Source organism: Dromiciops gliroides, chromosome 5, assembly GCF_019393635.1.
Source record: "Dromiciops gliroides isolate mDroGli1 chromosome 5, mDroGli1.pri, whole genome shotgun sequence".
Lineage (NCBI taxonomy): Eukaryota > Metazoa > Chordata > Mammalia > Microbiotheria > Microbiotheriidae > Dromiciops > Dromiciops gliroides.
The window spans coordinates 296,260,980-296,288,900 of record NC_057865.1 but is presented as its reverse complement, the minus strand read 5'-3'; the positions used below and the strand labels follow the sequence as shown (position 1 = coordinate 296,288,900).

Here is a 27,921-nt window from a genome sequence, read left to right as displayed (position 1 = left end):
TCAATCCCTGTTCTTCCACTTGGAATCACTCACATCTCTGTGCCTCAGCTCCCTGCTCTAAGTGACCCTGGGGGTCTCTCCCAGGGCTAGTTTGGGATCCCAGGAGTGAGTCGAATGAGGAAGTAGCAGATGCTGCCTTGCAGGGAACCGTTGCCCAGTTGAATGGCTTATTAAAGGGATGGTCTGGTAGTGCCCAGAAAGGGAAGCAGCTTTGGGTCAGCTGAGAGTGAGACATGGCCTGCCCCTTCCCCTTAGCTAGGGTTGTTGGTCTGGTGGCTCAGGGGAATCCCCCTCCTATATGCCGGAAGTCGGGTGGGACAGAGACAGCTTTTATGGACAGGATGAATCAGAGATGATCAACTTGTACCTCCCAGTCATGGGGTCCCATCCTCAAGAGGGATAAGAGCTGCAAGGGTCTCAGAGCTGGCTTCCATGTTGGATGAAGAGCGGCTTGTAGCAGTACTTGGGGCGGGGCGGGGGGGGGGGAGGGGGCGCTTAGCCTGGAGAAGGGGAGGTCTGGGTGTGTTCTAACCATGCTCATTATTTCATGCGTTGTCATGGGTGAGAGAGATGATTTGCCTGGTTCGGCTTGGCCCCACGGCAGAACTAAGAAGAGTTCTTAGGGAGAAGTTACAGAGAGGCAGATGTTCCAAAGTGGAATGGGCTGCTTTGAGTGGGAGCGAGGTCTCCAGGGAGAGATCGCTTTTCATGGATGTTGCAGGGAGGATGCCTGCCCAGGTCTAGGCTGGACCAGAGCCCTCTGCTGAAGCATCAGTAACTTTGTTCTTGCATTCAGTCAAGGCGGGAGGTCCAGCGTGCCTATTGCTGCCTATTATCTCAGACCAATGCCACTCCCCCCTTGCCCTTTCCTCTTAGCACTTGGGGGTGGGGCTTGAAGAGACAGTGACATGAAGGCACCGAACAGGAAGTAGGGCCTGGTAATTGGTAGGGTGTGTGTGTGGGGCGGGGTGGGGATGGAACTGGTGTGTGTGTGTGGGGTAAGGTGTGGGCTTTGCAGTGTGGGGGCGTCCATTCCAGAGTGTTGCTTGTCTGTAGCATTCTATTCAGAAAAGTCCCCGGTGAGAGGGTGTATTGTTTCCCCCATTTCACAAATGAAGAAACTGAGGCTCTAATGAGCCAGCAAAGTCAAAGGTGGGATTTGAACCCTGGTCTGATGGCCCTGAGCCCATGCTCTGTCTACAGCATCTCTCTAGACAGGACCAGCTCACCCTCCTGCCTGGGTCTAGGGCTATAGTTTGAGCTGTCCAGTAGAAAATCTGGCACCTCCTTTACACTTAGGCGAGATGGACTGATGAAACCAACTTGGGCCACTCGCTTAGTTGGGAGCTGGGGGTGCTGGTGGCAGGTCAGGCAGATCAGGCCTGAGGAAGGGGGTCGTCCCACCCCACCACATAGGCAGCCCTGATCTCTGTGCCAGGGACTCCATGTGCCTAGCAGCAATTCCTCTTCCATGGCAGAAACTTGGGCCCTCTGGGACCTCCTCAGATTTGCTAAAAGGTGAGTCTTCTGGGCCTAGGAGAAGCAGGGCCCACATTGAGGCCTGAAAGATGTGGAAGAGCAAAAATCTGGGTAGGATTCTTTGCAGAGGTGGGGGCTTATGGGGGTGAAGTTCAACCTTTTTAGGCCTCAGCCCCTGATGGCTGGGGCAGATCCTATCACCGGGTCTCTGGCTCACCTGTCTTACTTTATCATTGGGGTGGCTATGGACCTTCGCCTTGGCGCTTAGGAACAGGACAGGAAGTGTCCTGGTGACTTAAAGGGGAGAAATCACAAGGAAAGGTTGAGAGAGAAGTAGAGGCAGCTGCTGATGTTCCATTATTTTCAGTTGTGTCTGACTCTTTGTTACCTCATTTAGGGTTTTCTTGGCAGAGATCCTGGAGGGCTCTGTCATTTCCTTCTCCAGTTCATTTTACAGATGAGAAAACCGAGGCAGACAAAGTCAAGTGACTTACCCAGGGTCACAGAGCTAGAAGGCCCGATTCAAGATCAGGAATCCTGTGCTCTTACCACTGCAGCACCCTCTAGCTGCCACAGAGAGGCAGCTAGGAGAGGCCAGAGAAGCCTGGACTATGCATGGCTGGGGTAGAGTGAAAGTCCGGGAGCTAAGGGACAGAGGGAGCTTGCCGGGACCTCTGTGTCCAAGTCCTTGGAGGTGAAGGTAGAGGCTGGGTGCTGTGGAGGCTGGAGTACCAGGTGCCGAACTCTGAGAAAGAAGCAGGGATGCCTCAGGGGCTGATGAACAAGGGTGACCAGGATGTGGAGAGGCCGATGCAGACGTGGCGTGGACCTCTGAGCAGGAGGAGGGTCACAGTGTGCCCCCTCCCTTCCTGGCCTAGTGCACTGGGTGCTGGAGAAGGTGGCCAGGGGCGCAGTGTCTCCCAACAGGAGCCAGCTGTTATCGAGGGCCAGAAGATAGGAAAGATTGGGGTCCAACCAGGAGGGCTGAGAAGACAATGCAAGGACCCAATCAGAAGGGAAGACAGGCCAGGCAGGGACCCAGGAGGGATAAGGGTGAGAGATCAGACAAGAGGGAAGAGGTCTTTCCAGAGATTCCAGTCACTGGGATTAGGAGAGGAGAGAGAGAGACTTCTCCATCAGTCAGCTTTCTCTCAAATTGGGGGAAAAGGGACACCAGGACAGGCATCGATAGGCACTTGGAGCCTGGGTCCCCAGGTGTCTGGCTGAATCCACCTTGCACTGGGTGCCTGGTCCCTTGTCTCATTCCAAGATGGCAGGAGATAATGTACAACCAGAAGCTGGCCACACACGAGGCTCGTGTTTGGCCCCGGTTGGGCTATGGGACACTTCAGCCCCTGAGGCCCTGCTCAAGAGAGCCCTGGGGTTTGAGGTGCTGTGGCAGAAAACTCCTGGGGCCCAGGGGCCTGGAGGCCAACAATTGGCACAGGGGCCAGTGGCTTGAGAGAGCCAAGGCCTTGTTTTTGTTTTTTTTTTTTTAGTGAGGCAATGGGGATTAAGTGACTTGCCCAGGGTCACACAGCTAGTAAGTGTCAAGTGTCTGAGGCTGGATTTGAACTCAGGTCCTCCTGACTCCAGGGCCGGTGCTCTACCCACTGCGCCACCTAGCAGCCCTGAGCCAGGGCCTTGTTATTCTCATTTAGCATGATAAAGGAACATGGGGGAGCAGTGATTCCAGACAAGTGCCTGGTGCAGAGGAGGGGTCCCCAAGCCCAGCCGCTCACCAATGCCCACTGAAGCCCTTGCTCTTTATGGATCTAGAGCTGGGAGGGATCTCTGAGGCCAAAAAGTCTAACCCTCCTGTTCTGCAGATGAGGGAACTGAGGCAGAGCTATTTAAGACCTTGCCCAGTCACCCAGCTAGCAAGTGTCCAAGGCAGGATTTGAATTCGGTCCCCTTGTCTCCCAAGTGCTGTACTTTATTCACTCTGCCATAGTCTTCTCAGCCAGGGCACCTGTGCCCTGGGCTTGGGTTTGTGGTGCTGTTCTGGGCACATTCCCATCTCTCCCTCCTCTTAGGCTTCAAGGGGGAAGCAGGAGGAGCCAAGAGGAGGCTGAGTGTGAATGAGATGGAGAAGACTCCTGGGTTGGCTTTCCTGGCCTCATCCCACCACCTGCAGGCCAGAATGGAAAATGCAGCCTGCTTGGGGCCTGCTCAAAGAGGCCTTTGGTTCCCGGGAGCACTGCCTCTGTTTTCCCTCCCAGGGGTCTCCACTAACATGCCTGTTCCCTAGGATGGACCTTACAAGTGCAGAGATATGAGAGGTGGAGGCCAGGGAGCCTGCACCCTGACTGCCCAGGGGAAGGAAAAACTAATTTCCTTTGACCTAGAGATACCACTACTGGGCCTATATCCCAAGGAGATGACAGGAGGAGGTAAGGCTAAACAAATCGTAGCAAGTGAGTGTCTCGGAATAGTCTCCCACCGTTAGGAAATGAAATAGTCTCAGAGGGAAGTGACCCAGACTGAAGGGAAGACAACCAGGAGGAAGTTATGCTAGGACGTTATAGGAGAAAACAACACTGTACACCCCGCCAAAACCCCAAAATGAATCGACGCAATCAACACGACTCCAGAGGCCCTGGGACGAAGCCCATGACCAATCATCTCCTCCTACCAGAGATAGATGGACCCCAAACAGACGGGGACATGCGTTTCTGGACATGGCCTAGGTGGGAATCCGCACGTGCAGACAAATTTATCAGGGAGCTTTTCTCTTTTTTACATTGTTTAATGCTGGCAGGGAGGGAGGGGAGAGATGAGAGGGACAGAAAAAACGCTTATTACTTGGGGGAAAGTGGCGCTAGAAGGGAGAAGAGACAGGCAGCACAGCGACCCGGCTGCTGGCCCCGATGGGGGGGAGCGTCCTGTGCAGAAGCAGGCTTCCCTTGCCTGCCCAGTGGAAATATCAGATGACGTGACACCTCCTCACACTGTGATCCAGCCACACCGACTTATTTGCTGTTCTCCACAAGCCTCCATCTCCTCTGGTCATTTGGACCATCTCCCTGGACTGGAACGCTCTCTCCCCTCACATTTTTGTCCCTAGCTTCCCTCAAAATTTTCTGCAGGAAGCTGTCCCCATTCAGGCTACCCTCGATTATTAAGTTGTGGGGGGGGGGCGTCATTTTTCAGTGGTGGCTTTTTCATGACCCATTTGGGGTTTTCTCGGCAAAGATGCTGCAGTGCTTTGCCATTTCCTTCTCCACCTCATTTTGCAGATGAGGAAACTGCGGGAAACAGGGTGAAGTGACTTGCCCAGGGTCACGCAGCTAGGAAGTGGCTGAGGCTGTATTTGAACCCAGGAAAATGTCTTCCAGACTCCAGGACCGGTGCTCTATCCGCTGCGCCACCTCGCTGTCCTATACAGACATACATACGGAACATCGCTATACATTATTTTTTTATTTTTTGCAGGGCAATGGGGGTTAAGTGACTTGCCCAGGGTCACACAGCTAGTGTCAAGTGTCTGAGTCCGGATTTGAACTCAGGTCCTCCTGAATCCAGGGTTGATGTTTTTATCCACTGCACCACCTAGCTGCCCCCTACATTTCGACCAGTAGCTTCTTGGGAGCAGGGACTGTCTTCCTTAGTTGTGTGCCCATAGTTTAGCTTAGTGATTAATAAATACTCATCAAGACCCGGGGTCAGGACACGCTGTTGTCAGGTGTCAAAAGGGCCGCCATGGAGTTATTTACTCTGCTCAGTCGCGTAGCGCAGGAGAGCTAAAGGTGGCGGATGGGAGTTACAGGGAGGCCCACTGGTGACTGTTAAACACCAGCTGTCCATCCCAGAGGTGATTCCCCCCAGCCTTTGAAGCACAGATTGCATGAGCGCTCAGGGGACCTTGGGGGTTTCTGGGCCCTCTGAGGTGAGGCACTGCCAAGCTTGATTCAGTCTCAGATTCTTCTTCCACACACGGCCCCTTCAGGCTGACCATGCTCGGCTCCTTTGTCTGACCCTTGTGTGGACACCCTGTCCTGGCCACATGCCAGCTTATCAATGTTTTTTTTTTTGGCTGGGCAATGGGGGTTAAGTGACTTGCCCAGGGTCACATAGCTAGTAAATCAAGTGTCTGAGGCCGGATTTGAACTCAGGTACTCCTGAATCCAAGGCCGGTTCTTTATCCACTGCGCCACCTAGCCACCCCTTATCAATGTTTTTAAACCAGGTGGAGCACCACCAGAGAGGCCCATCACACCCCTGCCCTGGCCACTTCCCACCTGAGCCCAAGACCACATCAGCCACTTTGGGGGCAGTTGCCTCATGCTGGGCTTGGGGGACACTAAACATCCTCGCCCCCAACCTCTGTCCCAAGGACTAGCTGACTCCCTGCCTCTCTCCCTCCTCACCTCAAGCATACGAACTCTCCCATTTATCCTGTTCCATTTCATCTCCTCAGCATCTTTTTGGACCTTTCTTTTGACTGTTTTAGCAAACCTACCAGGCCTCCATCCCCTGTGCCTTCTCAGGTCCTTGATCTCACAGCTGGTTGGCTCTGCTGCCCCCTCCCCTCCCCTCATCTGTATTTTCTGCCTCTGGATTCTTTGTGCCCGTTTGGTCCCATAGCATCCTTTGATAACCGAAGCCGGGGGCTTGCCTGGCCCTTAATGGGGGCACGGATGCCCCCAGGAGACTTTGGGGAGTGACCCATCTAAGGAATTAGAGGAGCCATGGGCTGATACTGGGACAAAAGAGGAAATGCATCTACAGCCCCTGAAGTAGAGAAGGTGGGAAAGGGGATGAAGGCTGGTGGGCTGGCCCCAAAGGGAAGCATGAGCTCCTGGGCCTCTCCCATCACCAGTACTGGGGCAGGGGGCTCCACAGACCCGAGAGGGCAGAGCTCCTTGGGGCCATCTGGATTATTCTGTCCCCTTGTTCATGGGAGCACCTGGAATCGTGTGCTCACCACATTGTGTCTCTAGCCCCCGGCCCTGGGTGGGGTGGGGTGAGTGGGGACGGCCTGGCCAGGCCACAATGCTTTGTGCCACCAGCCAGATTCTGATGTTCCCGTGATAACTAGCCTGGAGGCAAAGCAAGCCACGGAGGTGAGAGCAGGCCTCGCGGTGCACCATGGAAAGGGCCGGGTTTATGTCCTGTCTCTCAGCAGTGCACCCACTGGACACCTCCGCCTGGACACACTCGCCCCGACGCTCCTTCCATACCCACCTCCCCCCTCGGCCCGAGCGCCTGCTGACCCCCCCATCTCTGCCCCCAGAGACCCTATTCCCACTTCTCCCTTCTCGGGGCCTGCAGTTCTCTAGGACAGTTTGGGGGGCCAGCTTTCCCCCACTGGTGGGATACCCAGCTCAGGTTAGCCAGTGTAGGCCCCCATGGGGCCAGCCTCCCCCAGACCTGCCCATTCAGAGAGGGCCCAGTCCACCATTTAAAACAATCTCCTTTACTCTCAGACAGACTGATGGCTTCAGTGTCAAGGCCCATGGGAAGACTCCAGGAGCCAGCTGGAGAAAGGGCCAGGGCTCTCTGGGGAGACAGCGAAGCAGAGCCAGCTGCTTCTGCCTCAGCCCCCCTGGCCCTGGCCCTTAGCAGGAGGGCCCAGGAAGGGCTGCCCAGCCTATGGGGAGCAGGCAAGGGGGTCCGGTTTGTGCTTGGCTGAAGCTCCCTGCTTTGAAACGGGATGAGGAAAGCAGAGGGTTGGCTGGGCCCCAGGCCCCTGCCCCTGCCCTTTACCTCAGCTGCGCCAACAGAAGCCTTTTCTGGGGAGGGGGTGACGTGGGAGCCCTGGGAAGGGGCAGGAAGCTGTATAGAGGGAGGGGCCACCCCTGTGGGCTGCTGTCACCAGGCCCGCCCCTCCTCCCGACAATTGTCAGGGTTCAGGCTCCTGGGGACAGTGGTCCTTTGGAAGAAGGGGCTCTGGAGTGCTGAGCTGCTGGGAAACCCTCCCCCAAGAGAGGCAGGGCCTGCACGGCCTCTCCTGGAGGCCTTGGCTGTTCCCAGGGGCCCCAGGGAAAGAAGGGGCTGGAGGTGCAGGCTCCTATTCCTCTGGGCCCAGCCCCCAAGGGAGCAAGGCGTGGGCCTCCCTCTACCCTCCAGCCCAGAGCTCAGAGGGGCCAGGGCCTTAATACTGACGGGCCAAGAAGGCTTGGCAGGTGTGGGCAACCTCTAGTCCTCCCCCAAGGGGGTCTCTGGAGTCCAGAAGTGCAGGGCCATCTCAGGGGTGCCGCAGGACGGCCTGCAGGTCATCGGGCAGGGAGCCAATGACGGTGTCAATATACAGAGTCACCCGCTGCAGCGTCTCCTCCTTCACCGGGAGCCGGTGAGCCTGAGCCTGGATCTGGGGAGAGGGAAGGGATCCCTGCTTTGTCTGCACGGAGCCCCAGGCCTCCCAAGGTCTAGACTTCTTGGGACCCGAGGATGGGGCTGGCTACTCAGGACAACAGGAAGTACAAACATGACAGGCCTTGGCACAGTGGAGAAGGCCCCGAGGTGGCTGGAGGGAGAGATGGCCTGTTCTGGGCTTCCCCCATCCCCTTCAGGGCTATGTACTGATGAGGGGGAAAGGAAGATGGGGAAAGAGAAAGAGGAAAGGAGGGGAGGGAGAGAGGAGGGAGGGAGGGAGGGAGGAGAGAGAGAGGGAGAGAGGGAGGGAGGGAGGGAGGAAGGAGGGAGCTCGCTCACTCACAAGTTTTTCTCGAAGCTTCAGGACCAGGTCGACAATCTCCACCTCAGACTTGTCCTTCATCCAGGTCAGGATGTTCTGCAGGGAGCAGACAAGAGGGCTATCTGGCCTCTGCCAGGCCCGGGCCCTTCCTGGGTCGCCGCCTTTCACCTTGCTCCCCAACCTGTGGCCTGGCCAGGCCTGGCCCTGCCCACCCAGCTCCACCCTGAGGGCTTTCTTTTCTGACATCAAATGTCCCCATTTGTTCCTGGCTCTGAATGTCTCGGGGGACAGTCGGGCTTGCCCGTCTTCTCCACCGAAGGCTCCCTTCATGTGGCCTCCTCTTGGGTTAGCCTCCCTTCTCTGCCTTTCCTGGATCCCTTCAGAGGCAAGGGGCCCCTTGGGGCCTGCTCATTTGGCAAGTTCTGCAGGCTGTGCCCTCCGTCCTGGTCCTGCCCACACAGAGAACACGAGGGGCCCCAAATATAAGCTTTGTGGCGTTGCCATTCTGGCTTCAGGGGTACCCAGACTCCTCCCTGCACCTCATCAGCTGCCAAAGCTGGGCACTGTTCCCTCTGGGACATCCCTCTCATCTGACCTCCTCCGCCCCCCTGCCAAGTGATTTTCCCTAAGGACTGACCATGTCAGGCTCCTACTCAAGAAGCTGCAGTGACTCCCCACTGCTTCTAGGGCCAGCCCCCGGGTTGCTTTTTTAGCCCTTCACATCCTGGGCCCAAGCAAGCCTTCTCTGTGATGGGCCCACTGGCCACCGTGGTCCCCTCACACCTCACTGTGCTTAGAAGGCTCTCTCCTCCCCTCCATTTCAGGCCCCCCCTTCTCCAGAGGCCTTAGGGATCTTCCTCCCTGAGGCCTGAGGCCTGGCTCACAGCAGGTGACTGATAAATGCTTGGCCAACAGTGGCTAGTGGCATCTCGCCGCTCTGCCAGCACCGGAACCCTGTTCCAAGCACTCCCCAAGCCCTCCAAGGCCAACCTAGGTGCCCCGATGTCCCGCGCCGGCTCCACTCACCGCTTCACAGATCACCTCCAGGTGTAGAGCCTCCAGCTTCTGCGTCATCTCCCTGTGCCGCTGCCGGTACCAGCCATCAAAATTGGGAGACTTGAAAAACCGCCTGCCAGGAAAGCGATGACCCCCGGGGGTCAGGCCCCAAGACCCCACAGCCCAGGGCCGCTCTCACTCTGCCAAGGATTAGGGGAGCTCTCACACAGGCAGCCCGGCCAGTGCCTTGCCTACTGGAGTGGTGGGCACAGCCCCGCTGGCGCCTTAGCTCATGGCACCAGGTCACAGCCGGCAGGCTAGACCTCTTACGGCCCCAGATGGGCCTAGAGTCAGAGCTGGAAGGGCCAGCCAAGGTTTATGCAAGCTGACTTCCCCTCATGCAGAAATCCCTGAGAAGTGACCAGCCAGCCCCTGCCGGGGCCTGCTGTGGGACACTCCCTTGGTGTGGACGTAGCAAGGCCGGGGCTCAGACCCGGCACTGCCATTTCTGCTTGGGCAGAATGGGAATGACATCACCCCTAGTGCCCACCACCCAGCAGGCCTATTGGAAGACTCCATCCAGTGTCTCTGCCCATCCTCACTGATCTGATTCCACTGCCTGTCTCTGGAAGGTCCCTGGATTCTGCCCTCTGGGGCCATGCAGAGTACGCTCAGCCTCTCCTCCACGACACCTCCCACAGACGTCAAAGACAGGGATTCTCCTCCCAGTGAGTTTTCCATTCCCCAAGCCTCCACCTGCCCCCAGCCCTGCTGCTCCCCTACCTGTACAGGCCTAGCCAGTCACCCTTGAGGACACAGGTAAGCTGGGGGCCAGCATGCTCCAGGGTCTTCAAGAAGTCATCCTGGCGGAAAGGACGGATCTGGGGGGGTGTCTGTGGCAGAGAGCAGCTCTGAGAGCTAGGCCCAGGGGCCTCCTTGTGGGGAGAGGGCCCCATACCTGGCAAACAACCCGTTGGCCCTCTGAGCTGTAAAAGGCTGAGCCACAGACCCCGTGGCTGAGGAGGTTAACCTGGGGCAGGGAGCCGCCCCTACAATGGGGCAAGCGCTCAGACTCACCTTCCAGGGTGTGACTGCCCTCTGCAGGGGCATCAGGCTTGTCATGTAGTGTTCCTGAGGAGTAGGGAAGCCCCAGTCACAGCTAGGCCAAGGACAGGCGGCTGGCTCCCGAGTGGGCAGCCGTCCCTGGATGCTAGAGCCTCCCTCTCTCCAACTACCCCCATTTATTGTGTGGAGACTGAGCCCCTGATGCATCTTTCCTGGTTGGACAGGAGCTCCCCAAGCACAGGGGCTGTTCTGGCCTTGCCTTGCACCCCCACAGCTTTCTGGCATACACTAAGTGCCTAAACAATGCTTGGTGTTTGTCGCATCACTGGGCTCTCTGTGTCTCCCCCTTTCAGGCCCGCTCCCGAGCCCCACTCAGATACCCCAGTTTTGGAGACGCCGCTGGCGCCTCACCAGGGGGATGATGAAACTCTGCGTGAGCTCTAGGAGATGCCGTCGAAGCAGAGCGCTCTGCACCTCGGAAGGCCGCTTCCTCTGGATGCCCTGCAGGGAGACAGTGCCCAGGACACCTTCTTCCTGCTGCTGGCCCTCAGACAAGGGGCGAGGACGCTCAGGGCACAGGGGCCACTCACCTTCAACAGCCTCTTAATGAGCGTCTTGTCCTTGTGCAGGTAGGTTTTGTAGGAGGTGTAGAGTCCTGAGGGAGCAAAGGCGCATTCTGTGTGCTTGCCAGGGCCAGCCCCAGGTACCCCAAGGCCAAAGCGCTTCCCCACAGCAGGCTGGGGAGAGTCTGGGAGGTGAGGGGGGCCTGTCTCTCCAGGCCGGGCAGGCCAATCAGCTCTCCGGGGGTCTGGGCCTGTCCTGGAGCTGGCTCTATCCCATAACCCCCGAGGTCCTTTCTCCTCACCTGGCTTGGTGTCCAGGGTCTTCAACTTGGTGAGTTTCTTCATCTTCACTTGCTTGGGAAGGTCCCCTGTAGGAAGGGAGGCCCGCTGAGCCAGGTCTGTCAGGGAGGCCCCCACCTGGCAGTTGGCCAGGAGGGGGAGGACCTGCTGTAGCCCTTCCTTGTCCGTCCCCACATCTGGGGCTCTCATGGTGGCGCAGCCTTGCTCCTCGGCCTAGGAGGCCAGGAGTGGCACGAAGAACCACACTGGACATTCAGAGATGCCTCTTTCTCCCTGGACTGTGGACATGGGGCAGACTGCCCTGGGGTGGCCGGGTCCCAGTGTCTGAAGAAGCCCAGCCTCACTAGTTTTCTCTGGAGAGAAAGGCCAGGGGAAGGGCTCAGGGAATCCCCCATTCCTCCCCCTTCCCCATTGCCCCAGAGCACAGTCTAGGGAGTGAGATCCACTCTCCCTCCAGCTGAGTTTAAGATAGTCCTTGGCTCCCTATTCCCTCCCAGCTGTGGGAAGAGATAACCCCGGAGCACATCTGCCAGCTTACACTGTCTCCCTCCCTCTGCTCACACAGCTGAAGGCCTCCTGCTATGAGCCTTACCTGACATTTTGAGCTCTCCGACCCGGAGGATGTGTGGCCAGTGCTGAAGAGTTTTGATAAAGAAAGGATTTGTGACCCCCAGGACAACATTCGGTCTAGGGAAAAAGAGAAGAGGGACGAAGGAAGGGAAGGAGCGAATCAGAGGCAGAGGAAGACAGGAGGCTGAAGAGAAGGGAGGGCCAGCATGAGCCTGACTGCCTTGCCCCATTACCCGAGGGCCTGAGGACAGGGAGGGGGCACTCACGGGGCCTGCGTGCGGGTGGTGTACTCCTTGAACTCGCTGTCATGGATGGTGAAGTAGGGCCGGTAGTCACAGCAGAATTTAAGAGGAGTCAGACAGCTGCAGGGAGAAGGTAGAACACAAGGGGGCCCAGTGGGCCTTCGGGCCACGCTGTTAGGACCTGGGCCCTGGATCCAGCACCTGGAGCCCTGAGACTTAGGGAAGCCAGGGCCTGAGCCCCTCAGGGACCAGGGGGCTCTGTCAGGGTTTGTGTGGCCGGGCCAGCAGAGGCCTGGATGGGCACTTCCCAATAGTGCCGGCCTGGATGGCACAAAATGGGCTGGGAGGTGAGCCAGGCCAGGCCACTGAGAAGGGGCAACGGTCTCTGGAAGGAGCGGGGAGGCTCAGCACAAAGCAGCCCCTGGGCCCCCTGGGAAGGCCCTGTGCTCGACACAGTTGCTTGACTGACAACAGAATTCATGGGCTCCTGGAGCTGCTCATCACCTCAGAACTCATCCAGCTACTTTAGAGGTCAGGAGAGTTGGGCCCCTCAAGGCTGAGTGACCAGGCCTGGCTGAGGTCCCCTCTTGGCCACAGCATGTCCCTGGGCAGATGCTATCCCACCAGTGAGGACAGGGCCCCATCTGATCCTCACGATGTCCCCCTCTAGAATTAACTCTACTTTAGAGATGAGGACGCTGAAGCTCAGGGGGTGAAGAGGCAGCCCCCCTGCATCCCCCCACCCCCCGAACACCAGGCAAACGAGAGGGATGGCTGGAGGGTGGGCCTGACCGTGGTCCTGGAGTGGGGGAGGGCCAGGCCCGGGAACCCTAACCTTGGGGTGTCACCCACCTGGTCAGAGCCAGCACCATCTCTGATGAGACAGTGGGAGACGGTGCCATGACAACCAGGGGCTCCCCCAGGAGCATCAGCTCCCACAACAGCTGGATGTGAATCAGCACAGGCTGGAAACACCTGTGGGCAAGAGGAGGTGGCAGCGAGGGGTCAGCAGCCACCAAGGGAAGGCCTGCCCCGCCACTCCCTGCTGAGCTGCCACTGAACTGGCCGGCCTCGGCAGGCTTCTCCCAAGCTCCAGCTGCAGCGTGCTCTTCTCCTTCTCTAAGTCATGACGATGGACTCACAAGGCCTGGGGACCCGAAGGTTCGTGGGCACCATCAGAGGGTCTCTGATGGGCAGAGCTGCTGCCCCGGCTCAGGGGGATGGGCGCTGCTCTCCACATGGAGGATCACAGCTGGCAGATGGGACCCCACGGCCTCCCTCTCCCACAGGACACCCCCTCCATTTCAGTTCTTAACATCACGAGAACTACTGCGATGTCATTATCTCCATGGTCACTATGTATTTATTCTGAACTTCTCCTGTGGAGTGCACAGACTGCCTCAGACTGCCCGCCCAAGGGGTCCAGGACAGGCAAAGGTGAAGAGGCCTCGACCTACAAGGAGCTTGGGCTTGAGTCGTGGCTTCTCACAGGGAGGCGACGCCGAGGTGTGAAGCTTTTCCCTGGGATGGGATGATGCATGTCCTCACAGGCAGATCTGAGTGCAGCCCGGAGCCCCTGCTGACCCTCCAGGACCGCTCCTGTCCCTAGGCGGCCGTGCTGAGGCTGTGCTCATACACGTCTGTTCCAGGGGTGGGCAGGGAGGCCGTCTGGGGCAGAAATGACCAATTCTCCCTCTGCTGGGCAGCTCTCTCCTGCACCCTTTGGCCTACTCACCCATGAAGCAGAAGAAGGAAAGACACAGTGAATCTTCTTTCCCTCACAAAAAGAACCCCAACTTCCCAGGCCTGAATGCAGGGAGAGGAAAGGCCGGAGCCAATGAGTTAGCAGCCTTGGGTGGGCTCAAGAAGCAGCATCCAAGCCTCCTTGAGCTCTGCTACCTGGACTGTTGGGGGGAAGCTCTGGTGTGCCCAATTCCCTCCGACAGGGAGGGAACCCTGTTTCTTCTCTGAGGACCAGAGACTGCAGGCATGATGGGAGGCAGGGAAGAGACTGTTCATAGCACCATCTGAACCACTCAAGTCATTGGCAGTGCCATCTCTCAGCCCCCAGGCCAGGAGGTAGGCCCACTGACAATCCCTTCTCCACCCCCTCCCTAAACACAGGCTGGGCTTCCTCTCTCAGCTGAGCTAGTGTCCAGGGCGTGACGGCTGGGCTTACGACTTCCCGGGAAACTTCTCCCCACACAAGGCAAAAGGTGGCAAGGGAGAGGGGAAGGTGGTGGGTGTGGCCAACAGGCACTCCCCATGAGGGCCAGCTCTGAGTCCAGCATCTTTGTTGAGCTGACAGCTCTGGGCCTTCCCCGAGGCCTTTCTTCTGGGCCTCCAAGTCAGAGGCGCTCCCCAAGCTCCCCATGCTGCTCTCCAGGGTCACTCATGTCCTGGGCACCAAGTCCAAGGAAGCCTGTTTCCCTTCAGCCGCATCCGCTCCCATTGGTCAACTTCACCTTCATGAACCTCTGCTCTCCTGCTCAATTTGTGGTTTCAGTTCTCCGGACGCCTTTGGTTTTATATGAGGTGCTTCCAAATGTGAGCCCGTCTTTGTGTGCTCAGATATGACCCCTCCTTTGTAGCAAGGACCAGTTAAAAAGTCCAACCCAAGCAATTCCCAGGGAGATTGCTTCTGATGGCGCACAAAACACCCTCCACCCACAGTGCCCAGGCCCCTACTGGTCCAATGAAAGGAGGGAGGCGTGTTTCCTTGTCTCTTCTCACTCTTCCTACACCCGATCCCTAAATAAACATCTTCCTGTGGGACCCGTGAGGACCCCATGGTACCATCTCCTCCCATGCTGCTGCTGGGGCTGGTGGCAGCAGCGGCAGCAGCAGCACCTTTCTACGTTTCTAAAGTGTTACTGGATCTCATTCTGGGAGGTGGGTGGGCTTCTGATCTCACAACTTCTCTCCCAACATCCAACCCACAATCCCTGGGATCTAACGGGTGGAAGGGCCTCTCAAAGACCCTACTTGACCAGGAATCCCTTCTACATCATCCCCAATTAGAGGCCGACCCCAGTTCTTCTTGAAGACAGGCCTCCAAGCAGGAGAAGAACCTTGCCACTGGGAAGTGTTCCTGACACCCAGACAAATCTGCCTTGCTTCCACCCTCCCCACCCCAGTTCTGCCACTGGGGTCAAGCCACAAAGCGGGTCCCTGAGTGTAGCTCCCCTGAAGTCCTTTCTTCTCCAAGCTAAACAGGAAATCTCAGAGTTACAAGGGAGCTGGAGGCACTGTAGCCCAATCCATACCTTTTGTTAGAGCCTACCAGACCAGGGTCCCCCAGCATGTGCCTGAAGGTGTCCAGGAAGGCACGAGCCCTTGAGAACAGAACGGAGGTGGCTCATTCCACTCCCACATCCCTCACTGTTGGGCTATTTCTCCTGACAGCCAGCTGAAATCTGCCTCTCTGCCACGCAGAGCTGGCACTGAAAGCCTTAGTGAATTTCTCAGACTCTGCCAGGTTAGCTCTGATCAAGGGCACATGTCCCTTTAATGTCACACACAGAGTGTGACTGATCCACCAGTTTGTACACACCTTCCTGGATGCGGACCTCATGAGGGGTGACGGGAAGCACAGAACAAAATGGATGGAGAGACACAGAACAGAGAGAGGCCACACAGAGACCTTCAAGGGGAAGCCCTTCCTGGGGATCAGAGCTGACAAAGGCCCTGGTGGAGAGGCCCACGGGAGGCAGACCAGGCGAGCCAGCGAAGGAATGAGCCGGTGCTGAGGACGGACCACCACCCACAAGAGGGGTCAGCACTCCTGCTTTCCCTTGTGCATGTGGGGGTGAAGCCGAGGTCACAGAACACGCCGCACGGTCTCTGCCAGAGACCTGCTGAGAAGGGGAGGAGAGCGCTCTATTTCTGGGCATTTCTATCAGGTTCAATAAAGCCCGTCTAGGGCATCTTCACTAAGTCTCTCACTATCCTGGCCACCCCCCAACCTGTCCAAGTCTTTCCCAAAAAATGGAGTGGCCAAAGCACTCCCCTCCCTCTGAAGGCAGCATCTCCTCTGGGGCTGCCGGCTCAAGACCAGTGGCTTAGACTGAACTTTAAGGCCACTCTGACCCCCAGATCTTCCCCCCAGGCTGTGCCTGTGCTGGTGATGTGCTGAGCCCTTGGGAGAGAGCTTTATGCTTCTCCCTACTAAACGTCATCTCACTGGATCTGGCCCATAGTGTCAGACCTGGGCTCTGTCCTCCAGAGTGTCTGATGTCTCTCCCAGGCAGGCCTTCACCTATAGCCAGGGAAAAGGCTGGCTTAGCTAATGGCCAAGGACACACCCCTCCGTGTTCCACCAGAGGACTCCCCCCTGGCTGACACGAAGCCATTTATGGCTGCTTCACAGGCCTGGCTTTAGCTGGTTCCAAAGACACTGGACAGTATTCCTGATGAACTCCAGTCTTTCTGTCTCAAGTATGGAAAAATCTCAGTCCTGGGAGCTATCGTGTCACCCTCTTCTTATCAAAGGAGGAAAGTCCAGTGTGACTTGTTCTTGATGAAGTCAGGTGCTTCCCTTTCACAGGGCTCCCCATTACTCTCCTTAATGAGAAAACGTACTCAAGAAGTTCAATGGAAAGGGAAGTCAAGTTCATGCATTGAGACTGAGTGGGCAGGTTTGCCCTTCGCCAGGCCCGTGCATATCTTCCAGAGGTCAGTGGCTGCCATCAGCGATGACCTTGTGTGCCAGTTGTTCCACTGACCCCAAGTAGATCTAGAGATCTGAGTTTGAGGAGCATCACGGCCAGGCCACTTGACCAGCTTCTCACTTATACTGGGTGTCTGTTCCCTGCTAACAACTTTTGTTCACCCCTTTCACTGCACAGACTCCCCCTCTTTGGAAAACAAATAAGAGGGGGGTAGGCAGCTCAGCCTCCTCATCATTCATTCCCTGCTGGAGGAGAGTGTCGCCCCTCCCTCCACCCTGATTCCCTACCCACGGGTCTGGGGAGCAGCTAGGTGGTGCAGTGGATAGAGCACTGGCCCTGAAGTCAGGAGGACCTGAGTTTAAATCTCACCTCAGGCACTTACTAGCTGGGTGACCCTGGGCAAGTCACTTAACCCCAACTGCCTTAAGACATCTAGGGCCATCTCCTGTTGTCCTGACATATATCTTGCCATTGGACTCAGATGGCTCTGAAGGAGAGAGTGAGACCTTGCACAGCCCTCCCGCACTTAAATCCAATTCAGTACAAGTCATGACATCACCTGATGTCACAGTTCTCTTTGAGAACGAAGGACGAACAACCACCACCCACAAGTCTACAATAGCACTTGTCACCAGGCCCCTCCTTACTTAAGTCCTCTAAAGCACGAGCCACACACTCGTGTGCTTGGTGACATTCCCTTGCCCTCACATCCCCTCCATCGACCAGCTGCCCAGCCTGACTGGCACAGGCCTTTCCTCTCCATTCCCACGGTCACTGCCTGCCACACTTTGGCTACTCCTTCCTTCCTACCTGGACAATTGTAACGTGACCTCTAACCAGTGCTCCTCCTTCCCCAACCCACTGAATTCACTCCTCTAAGACAAATCTGTCTAGTGCCTGCCTCACGTTGGCGACTGCTCTGCTCAAACGCTTCCACGGCTTCTTTCTATGGGAATACAAATGGCACTGCTTAGCTCGGCCCTCCTAGCCCCTTGGGATCTGGCCCAGCTTTCTCCCCAACGGCTGTGGTGCCAAACCAAATGTGCCCGCTAACTGTGGCTACCCTCCTGGACGTCCTGGCATACCTTGGGCTTTCCCACTGTTCTAGCTTGCTTACAGCTTTTTCATGATCTGGAAAAAACGATCTCTTCATGTCCTTGCCTCCTAGGGTCACATCTACTCTTCCAGGCCCACGTCCAAAGGTACCCTCCCCTAAAGTGTTCTGTGTTTCCCCAGATTCTGAGTACTCTGCAATGCTCTGGTGTTGCACTAGGCCCCTCCCTAATCAGGCTACCTGAGCAAAGGGGCCTCAATCCTAGTCCCCTCCAGCTCCTGCACACAGTGGGTACCATTCCAATGGACACTGGCTTAGCGAACACTTACAAAAGTGATCCATTTTCTAAACTCTTACCTGAAAAGATCCAGCTCATTAACACTGGAGAGAACTAGCGGCGCAGGAAGCAGGTTCTGTGTGGAAGAAGGAAAACTGAGAGTCAGCATTGGCCCCAGGACTGGCCCAGGAAGCCTCAGCTGGGAGCCCAGCCAGGAAGAACGGCAGAGAGCAGGGAAAGCAGCTCCAAGAGCACCCAGGGCCAGGTGAGCATTTGGGGCATGAGGAGCAATAGCCCCGAGATCTCAGCTCTACATAGTTTGAGAAGGAGCTGTGTGTGTGGTGTTGCATAGGGGTGGCGTGTACGTGTGTGTGATGTGGCGTGTATGTGTGTGTGGTGTTGCGTAGGGGTGGCATGTACGTGTGTGTGGTGTGTACGTGTGTGTACGTGTGTGTGTGTGTGTGTACAGGCATGCACACAAGCACATGAGGCACACATGGCTCTGGAGATGGGACCAAAGGAAAAGGGAAATAGCTCGTTTGGGGCCTCTCACCTCTTGGTTAAACTGCTTTACAGGGCTTGACTCCAACTTGTCTACCCGGGATGGGACTCGTACCTGGAAGGGGGAGGGTTAGGGTGAAAGCAGTTCTGTGGCCCAGTGCAAGGCGGCCCTCCCCAGGCCCAGCCTCATATCTCCGCCATGGCCGCAGCAGCTAGTTCCGACTTGACCAGAAGCCTAGAGTGGGAGGGGCCTTTAGAGGTCATCCAGTCAAACCTCCTGCCCCCAAGCCAGTGAGGGGAGATGCAGCCTTGGCTTGGACCCTGGCAATGGTGACCCTTCCAAAGCAGCCAAGGAAGTCTCTCTGCATGCTCCGCCCAGCATGCCCCGTGCCGTGCCCTGTCCCATGCCCTGTGCCGTGCCCTGTCCCGTGCCACCAAGCATGCCTAGCACCCTAGTCTGGATGGAAACTTTCCTTGCACTGCCATTGCAAACTCCCAGCCAGGAGACTTCCTCCACGCCAAAGCAGACCACGGGCCCTCGGTCAGCATTCCTACTGCCACTGCCTGGTCACCAGGTCCTCTGAGTCCGAGGCCGGCCTTCCTGATCATTGTACGGACTCACAAAGAGCCGGCCTTCCTTAAACCTTCCAGAATGTCATGGGCACTTGTGTGAGCAAAGCTCCCCAGCCCCGAACTTGGGGGTTTTACTTTCTGGACTGACATGTCAGAGTTGTCAGAGATTCCCCTTCACTTTCCCAATTTCTCCCGGTGAGACCTTCGGGAAGCTAATTTGCTGTGCAGGGTCTCAGCTCACCCCCCCTCCCCCCCAGCTTTGGATTGGCACTGTGGCCTCAAATAACGACATCACTTCACTGCTGTCTGCCTCGGTTTCCTCGTCTGTGAAATGGGGATAACTACAGCACCTACCTCCCAGGGTGGTTTGCTTTGCAAACCTTGAAGCATCATATCAATGCTAGCTGCTGTTAGCAGTGTACTTGGAATAAAGAGAAGCCCCGGTTCAGATCCCACTTCTGACTTGAGCTGTGTGACTATGGGCAAAGCCCAACCTCTCTGGGTGCCAATTTCCTAACTGGTGAAATGGGGCTACCAGAGCACAGGGTTGTTGTGAAAGTACTTTAAAAAGCTTAGTGTGTCATACAAATAGTGCTGCTTCTTGGTCAGAAATCTCTTACCCAAATGGCCAACAGTGCTGAATCCTTGGCTAGGCCAGAGGCATTGCCCAAGCCCAATAAAAATGTAATCAGTAGAGGGCAGCTAGGTGGCGCAGTAGATAGAGCACCAGCCCTGGAGTCAGGAGTACCTGAGTTCAAATCTGGCCTCAGACACTTAACACTTAGTAGCTGTGTGACCCTGGGCAAGTCACTTAACCCCAATTGCCTCACTAAAAAACAAAAAAAAAAACCAAAAACCAAAAACCAAAAAAAATGTAATCAGTAAAGCTTTCACAAGATAAATAAAAACACAAAAGGACATGGGCAAAGCTAGTGCAGGGCTTTCCAGGCTGATGCAGGGCTTTCCGGGATCCATTTCTGTTTGGTTTTGACACCACAACGGATTCTCTGAATGAGACTCTGAAGGTCCCTCATCCCACCAGTCACTGACCGACGGCCCCACCCCGTTCCACCAGGGCAGCACAAGGCCCACCTGTGCCCACTTGGGCACACTGCAGCAGCTGCCTCCTGACCCCCCACGAGGCCTGGCCCATGTCTGGCTTCTCATTACCTGCATGACGACTCCCATCACAGGCAGATTCAGAGTCTGTCCTGGCACCGGGGGTGGCCACTGGTCAATCTCGTTGCATACTGCCAACATACATCAAGAATTAGGAGTGGGCCCAAGCAAGCCGGCTGGCTGCCACCTGATTGGCCTTCTCCTGTCCTTGCCGCCCCAAACAAAGGATAATCTAGGAGACCTGAGCACCAGCCATGCCAATGGCGGGCACCTGGAGACCCTGAACTAAAATGCCCAGGACATAAGAAGGCAGGGCTCTCACCAGGCAGTCATGACTGGCCAGAGCTCTGGCCCCAGTGGGCAGAGAGAAGGCCCAGGCCTCATCTTGGGTTTGTTCTGTGCTAGGCAGGGTGCCACACAGGGGCAGAGCCTTCCCGGCCCCTGGACTGGTACTGAGGCCATCTGCAGGCTCACCTGCTTCCAAGCACGGGACCAGCTTCTCAAAGTACTCAGGAGCAATGAGGTTCAGTAGTGACTGGAACAAATTCACATAGGGCAGGCGGGACACCAGCACCAGTGACTGAAAGAGACCCACAGGGCAGAGGGTTAGTGAGCAGGGACACTTTCTGTTTTTACATCACTGTCTTCTCCTCCCACTTTCCTTCAAAACTAGACCCCCAAACTAGCAGGTACTGTACTGCCCCACATTCGACAACGTATATGCCATCCTGCCTCAGAGAGGCAGCACGGAATGGTGGACAGACCAGACCTAAATTCAAGCCTGCTTCAGACACTTGTGTGACCTTGGGCATGTCATTTCAGTGCTGGGCCTCAGTTTCCCTCCTCTGTAAATACAAAAGCTAATGACCTCTTAGGTCTTCCCGTTCTAGATCTAGAATCCTGTGGTCCCATGGCTTCTGGGCATAGCTGGGACCATTCTGCAGGGTGACATTCAGGGCTGGGCCCCCTCAAGGCCCCATCCTGGTGGGGAGCCACGTATGAAATCAGAGAAGCCATTAACACCATGGCCCTTGTGTGGAACAATCATGGAAAGAAAAAGGGGATGGAAGAGACTGGAGGAAAAGGACAAAGGTGAATGTGGTCTGTGCCCCAAGGCTGGCAGTCTCCTCTGCCCCGTATCCTGTCTTGGTGCCCACACACTGCTCTGTCAGGCTCCTTCCATGCCCCTGACTGGACCTGTCCTCATGCTTGTGCTGTGTGGTGGGCAGGGAGGTGAGAGAGGGCTCCTGGGGCTCACCTCCATCAGCCACAAACAGCCAGGATACCGGAAAGAGGCGCTGACTGCCCCCCCACCATCTCAGGGCTGGGGCCTGAGGCCCTCTCCTGGGTCCTGGCCTTACCTTCTGGAAGTAGCCTCTCTTCATAGCACTGTCCTTCACCTGCCGGAAGTACACGTAGCCAAACAAGTGGGCAGCCTCTCTCTGGCAAAGACAGGCAGCCATTAGGCAGCACCCCAGGCCTGAGTCCTTCTCTTCCTGCCCTCCTGCCCCTCCAGGGGGAGCCGACAAAACTTGGGTTCATTTGCTGCCCTCTCCATCAACCAAAGGACCCAGAGACAAGGATAGCAACACGGGGACTGGGGCTGCCCTGACCAACAGCCAAGGCCCTCCCAAGGGCCAGGCTGGGCTCAGGCAGGCAGACCAAGTCATCCCTACTGAGGGGAAAGCTGCAGGGGGCAGGGGCCACCTTCACCTCCTTCACCTCCCGCCTCTCACTGGCCTTATGCCCCCGAAGGACATAAGTGCTTGCTGAATGAATGGGACAAAGGGGGCTCAGAACCTGCCCTCTTGTTAACAGTCAGACCAAGCCCGGCTGGTGGTCAGGATGTGGAGGAGGAAGGAGAGGAAGGGAAGGGAAGGGTGGGCTTCACTGAGGTTTGCTTCCCATCCATGCCCTCAGCAGCTCCTCCTGAGCCGGGCAAACCTCCCAGCTCTGGGCAAGCAGGGCAGAATGAGGAGCCTCTGCCCTCCATCGAGTAGGGACAACACTGGACTGCTGAGAAGATAGGAGCCCAGGGCTAGAGTCTGACCTAAGTGTTCTGAGGCCGTGGCCTCATGTCGAGGGGAGGCTAATGTGTGGCCAGGAACAAGTGGGCCTATGTCTGTGGCTGCCACACCAGTATGGGTCAAGGGCCTGCAGCCCTAGCTACTGGGAAAGGACACGTGCCTAGTCGTCTGGGTGAGCTGGGCGTGGGATCTGCAGCATGGCCAGCACTCCCATATCAAGGAGATGTTCTAAGTACTGGACCGCTGTTTCGTGAATGTATCATCCCCCTCAAAAGACCACACGGCCCTTCTTCTAGTGCATTAAGTGTCTGTGGGGAGGCCCACCCCGTGACGTCTGCAGGAGTCAGGGGAGGGAGGCTGGAAACCAGCACTGCATCCTGTCTGTGGGCCTTGGCGAGGCCCCAGCTGGGGTGGCTCACTCACCTGCAGGGTGACGGGAGCTCCTCTGTTATAGGCATCATCGTCATCATCGAGGGAGTGGGGGCTCCTCTGTCCCCCCGACTGACGCATGCGAAAGCTAAATTGAGTGTCCCCGAGGCAGCCTGAAAGAAGGCCTAGCCCAGTTAGTGGAGCATGCCCTAGTGCAGACCTGGCCCTCACCGAGCCTCCAGTGCACAGTATGCAGGATGGCACACAGGTGGCAAAGGGGGTTTGATGGCAGCTCCCGTCATGCCCTGAGTCCTGCAAGTCTGATACCCACTGACAGAGCATGGGGCAGACTGGGCTTCCAGCTTGGGGAATGCATGGCCCAGGGTCGAGGACAAGGACAGTGCCCCTCCTGGCCTTTGCATTCTGGGAAGATGCCTGATAAGGAATTCAAGAAAGGGCCCAAGGTAGAGGGCCGGGGATCACATGACCATGACAAAAGCCAGGAGGCTGAAGTCACAAGGAGAAAGTGGCACGTGCCCCTCTGCCTTTCAGCAACGGTCACCTCCCTTCCTCCCCATAAGCCCCAGCTCAGATCCTTCTCTGCTGTCTCAGGCCAGGCTCCCCTGCAAAGGTCCTCATAAAAAGGAGGATTTTCTTTGTGGCCTCTTGGGAAGGAGGCCCGAGGCCATGGGGGGTGGGGCTAGTCTGCTACCCCCCCCCCCATGCAGGACTAGGAAGCTCACAAGGGCCCGTCCTTCACCGTCCTGGCCATGATGTCTGATCAGGTGTGCTAGAGGGGCAAACGGGGCATAGGGCCTGTGACAAAGGCATAGCACACAGATGACCTCACCTGCCTCTCCGGCTGTTGTGGGGAAAGCACGTGTAAAACCTGACTAGGACATCCATGGGGACAGCCAGCCTTGGGACCAGGACCAACAGAGAGCTGTATGGGCCATGCTATCCCGTGCCCCTCAGATGTGTCCTCTCCTGCAGCGGGTCCACAGGCCAACGCTGCACCCCTGCCCCTCTCCTCCCCCATTATCCTGCCAATCACGGGGAAGCAGAGTCACCTACCTGAGTAGGAGTCAGGAAAAGACAAGTAGCAGATGCTGGTTTTCTGTAATAGACAGGAAAACACAATGAAGCCCCAAGCTGAAGGCATCTGAAGGCCGCTGCCAGGGGTACAGGAGACCTACCTCCTTCTCTGTCAGCCTGGGCTCATAAGGGTACACCAGCTGCAGAAGGAAACAAACAGAACACGCCATGAGAACGTTAGCGTGATGCCATCCTCAGGACCTGGGTCTCCTCTCTGAGAAGGAGGGAGAGGCTCAGCTCTACTCAGCCCTCTCAACAGCCCTGAGCAAGGCCGGGCTTCACCATCCCCTCCCCTCCCTGTCCCCTAAATGACAGCAGAATTAGCCTGGCATCCTCATGGCAAGCAAAGCTGCCACACTGCCAGAGAAGGGCATCCCGTGCTGTTTTTCTCACTATCTTCAGGGATGGTTAATCCTCAGACTGATGAGCTCAGTTACAAGTTAGTGCGTTCTCTGGGCTAGAATACAGGGGAGGGGAGTCATCCTTACATCTGAGAGGAGAAAACTGAGGCACAGAAAGTGGAATAATAAATTATACTCAAAGGCACAAGGCAGTCATTGCAGGGTAAAAAAAAGGCCCTGATTCTGATTCTGACACCAGGGCCAGGCCTGCAGAAAGGCAAGAGAAGAGAAACAAAGCAAACAGAGAAAAGGGGACATGATTAGTTACAGGTGAGCAGGAGATGCTGAGGGCCCAGGTGGAGGGATGAGGATTTGCTGACTTGGCAGATTCACTTTCATGAAACCACCTGGAATTGTTCTGGAGGCCTCACCAAGTGAAAATGGCAAGCTTGCTTCCAGAAGGAGGAGGGAAAGAATGAGGTTTCTGATCCAATCCCCTCACGCCTCTGGCCTCAGCCCCTGTCTCTGCAGTGTGACTTGGGGGCGGCTGGGAAGGGCAGTGGTCGGCAGACACTGAAATGCCCACACAAAGACGGGGCGGAGAAATGTGAACTATGAAAGGCCCGTGTGCTGTGTTGTGGGGGAGAGGACAATGACTGTAGGACTTCCTCCTGCTTTCTCAGGCAAGGTTGTTGGGAGCCTCCAAGAGGGCATGAAGGGGTTGATCAGAAGAGAAGACGTGCGTGTTGTAGGACCCGGCCCACCTACCTCCACTGTAAAAGGCTGTTTGGTCCTGAGGCTGGTATTAAGGAAAGGAGTGAGGTAAAAAACAAGTGCTAATAAACGTTAAAATATGACATTCCCTCCCCTCCCCCTCTTTTGGGTGTAAATAAAATGTACTCTTTCTCTTTTTTGTGGGAAAATGATGATGCATGCAAAGCACTTTTCAAACCTTAAACTGTCATAAAAATGTGATCTGTTATTGTTATAACTATAAGTAAGGCCTCTTTCACAGTGATGTTTGGTGCACAGGCACTCAATTTGTCCAAGGTGCTGAATACCATTGAATATATCTTCTCATTTTCCAGTTAGAACTATATCTGAATGTAAGAATCTAGATACATCTGGAAAGGTTTAGCATGTTAATTATACACCAAAGAAGTATCAAATTAGAGTCTACATCAGTGGTGGCAAACTCAGATAAAAACAGCTCCCTGCACAGACTCAGAAAACCACAAATCACCATTGATTTACATTGTCTTCCATTTTTCTTTACTTTGTTGAACATTTCCCAGTTACATTTTAATCTGGTTCCAAGATAGAGACAGGATATCTAATTGTTTTTTTTTTAAATAACTGTTTATTAATATCTTCTATGTCTTACATTAATCTCAGTAGGCCCCTCCCTGTACCAACTCCCCCAAGAGCCAGCCCATATCACAAACAGTATTTTTTAAAGACAAAAAAAAAGAAAAAGAAAAAAGAGGGGAAAACATCCTGGCAACTGATGAATCCACTGAACAAGTCCAGACACGGGGGCCATGTGCACCCTCCACCAGGAGGAGCTGGGGGCATCCTTTGGTCTTAGGTCTGCATCTAGTCCTGCTGGATTGCTACAATTTTGTTACACTGCACAGTAAGAGCAATGTTGTACAAAGATTTATTGTGAACGCCTTGGCTATTCTCAACAACACAAAGTTCCAAGACAACTCTAAAGGACTCATGATGAAAAATGTGATCCACCTCCTGAGAAAGAACGGATGGAGTTTAAATACAGATCAAAGCAGACTTTTAAAAATTATTTTTGTTTTCTTGGTCTTCATTTTCTTTTGCAGCATGGCTGATATGGAAATGTTTTACATGACTGCACATGTAGAGCCTCTATCAAAGTGCTTGCCTTCTCAAGGAGGGAGGAGGGGAGGGAAGGAAGGAGAGAATATGTAACAAATATTTTTAAAAACCCACAAATGTTGAAATTGTTTACATTTAATTGAGAAAAAAATTAAAAAACCATTTTTGCCATATTTACTTTTGCTTTTTGGTGTGGCATTCTTTTCTACTTACATTGTTGTCATCATTAGAGAGATTTTTTTTTCTCCACTGACTTCACTCTGGATCAGTTCACATAGCTCTTTCCATGCTTCTTTCACACTATTTCTTACAGCACTATTTCTTACAGCACTATTTCTTAGTCATATTCCATTATAGTCATACATCACAATTTACTGAGTCATTTCACAATCAATGGGCATCGACTCTGTTTCCAATTCTTTGCTCTCACAAAAAGTGCTGCCAGAAATATTTTCATGTATCTGGGAATTCCTCAAGGGTATACATCTAATAATGGTGTCTCTGGTTCAAAGGGTAAGAGCATTTTGGTGTCTTTATTTGCATGATTCCAAAGTGCTTTCCAAAATGTTTGGACCATTTCACAGCTCCACTACCAATGTCTATTGGTGTATCTATCTTGCTATAACCTCCCCAACATTGAGTGCTGTCATTTTTTTTTTGGGGGGGGGTGTCCTTTTTTGTGTGTGTCAATTTACGAGGTGTGAAGTAAAAACTCAGGGTTGTTTTTGATTTGCATTTCTTTTCAGATTAGTGATTTGGAACATTCCTTAATGTGGTTGTAAATACTTTGCAGTTCTTTCTGTGAGACCGGTTTCTTCCTATCCTTTGACCACTTACCTATTAGAGAATGACTATTAGTTTTATGTACATTTATTGTTTATATATATTGGATACCAAGCCCTTATTAGAGAAAGGTGAGAAAAAGATTTTTCCCTATTTGCCTGCTTTCTTATCCTAAGATACATTTATTTTATTTTTGATATATTTATTTTATAAGGAAGCTTTTCAATTTTATATAATCAAAGTTATCTATTTTATCTTTGGTTAAGAACAGATTTCATACTCATAGCTGTGAGAGGTATATGGATTGTTTCTCTTCTAATTTTTTCATGATGTGATATTTAATATTAAAGTTGATTATCTACCTAGAATATATGTGTTCTCAGTGTTGCTCTAAACCTAATTTTTGCCCATTTGCTTTTCCTTTTCTCTGGCAGTTTTTACTCAAAAAAGGAGGTTTTTTCCTAGGTAATTTATGTTTCAGGTTTTATAAAGTATCCCATGGTAATGTGATTGGGATAGGATTGAAAGTATAAATTAGCTTTGGAAGTATTGTCATTTTTATTATATTGGCACAGCCCAGTCATGAGCACGGAATATTCCTCCAGGACTTTAAGGTGGTTGTTGTGTGTGTGTGTTTTTTTTTTTTTTTCATTTCTTTAAGGCTCATTTTATAAACCAGAAGAACACTGTACACAGTTATCAACAACATTGTGTGATGATCAACTGTGATAGACTTAACTCTTCTCAGCAATACAATGATCCAAGATAACTCCAAAGGACTCATCATGGAAAATGCTCTCCACATCCAGAAAAAAGAACTGTGGAATCTAGATGCAGATTGAACCAGACTGTTTCTACTTTTTTTGTTTTTCTTTTTTGAGGTGTTTCCCTTTTGCTCTGATTCTTCTTTCATAACATGACTAATACAGAAATATATTTAATGTGATTGTACATATATAACCTATATCAGATTGCTTGCTGTCTTGGGGAGGGGGGAAGGAAGGGAGGGAGGGAAAAAAATTTTGGAACTAGAAATCTTATAAAAACAAATGATGGGGGGCAGCTAGATGGCGCAGTGGTGAAAGCACCGGCCCTGGACTCAGGAGTACCTGAGTTCAAATCCAGCCTCAGACACTTGACATTTACTAGCTGTGTGACCGTGGGCAAGTCACTTAACCCCCGTTGCCTAAAAAAAGACCAAAAAAAAAAAAAAAAAAAGAAAAACAAATGATGAAAACTCTCTCTACATGTAACTAGAAAATAATAAAATGCTTTTATGATAAAAAGGATCATTTTATATTTGAATCTATATGTCCTTTTCTGTGCCTTGGCTGTGGTGCTCTTCTTAAAATAAGATGCATAAAATTAAAATGAGTCATGCCGTCATATCCTGTCTTTGACACTGG

General features: G+C 54.2%; 1 protein-coding gene across 3 annotated transcripts in view; it reads right to left on the bottom strand.

Moving 5' to 3' along the window:
* Window positions 1-6,724: 6,724 nt before the first annotated feature.
* Window positions 6,725-27,921, bottom strand: part of DENND6B (DENN domain containing 6B) — a 31,283-nt gene continuing 10,086 nt past the window's right edge. Inside the window, exons 2-20 of one of the 3 annotated variants that reach the window (XM_043966712.1) lie at window positions 23,642-23,680; window positions 23,520-23,562; window positions 22,500-22,630; window positions 21,411-21,491; window positions 20,524-20,629; window positions 20,101-20,180; window positions 18,410-18,472; window positions 17,937-17,992; window positions 12,708-12,830; window positions 11,880-11,975; window positions 11,636-11,730; window positions 11,046-11,111; window positions 10,771-10,835; window positions 10,592-10,681; window positions 10,193-10,246; window positions 9,899-10,008; window positions 9,146-9,248; window positions 8,141-8,215; window positions 6,725-7,792 (exon numbers count right to left, since the gene is read on the bottom strand). In XM_043966712.1, coding sequence (XP_043822647.1) covers window positions 7,670-7,792; window positions 8,141-8,215; window positions 9,146-9,248; window positions 9,899-10,008; window positions 10,193-10,246; window positions 10,592-10,681; window positions 10,771-10,835; window positions 11,046-11,111; window positions 11,636-11,730; window positions 11,880-11,975; window positions 12,708-12,830; window positions 17,937-17,992; window positions 18,410-18,472; window positions 20,101-20,180; window positions 20,524-20,629; window positions 21,411-21,491; window positions 22,500-22,630; window positions 23,520-23,562; window positions 23,642-23,680 — 1,599 coding nt within the window. In that variant the 3' untranslated portion in view covers window positions 6,725-7,669. The remainder of the gene's footprint in view (window positions 7,793-8,140; window positions 8,216-9,145; window positions 9,249-9,898; window positions 10,009-10,192; window positions 10,247-10,591; window positions 10,682-10,770; window positions 10,836-11,045; window positions 11,112-11,635; window positions 11,731-11,879; window positions 11,976-12,707; window positions 12,831-17,936; window positions 17,993-18,409; window positions 18,473-20,100; window positions 20,181-20,523; window positions 20,630-21,410; window positions 21,492-22,499; window positions 22,631-23,519; window positions 23,563-23,641; window positions 23,681-27,921) is intronic. The other 2 variants (XM_043966714.1, XM_043966713.1) reach the window with 2 other exon arrangements.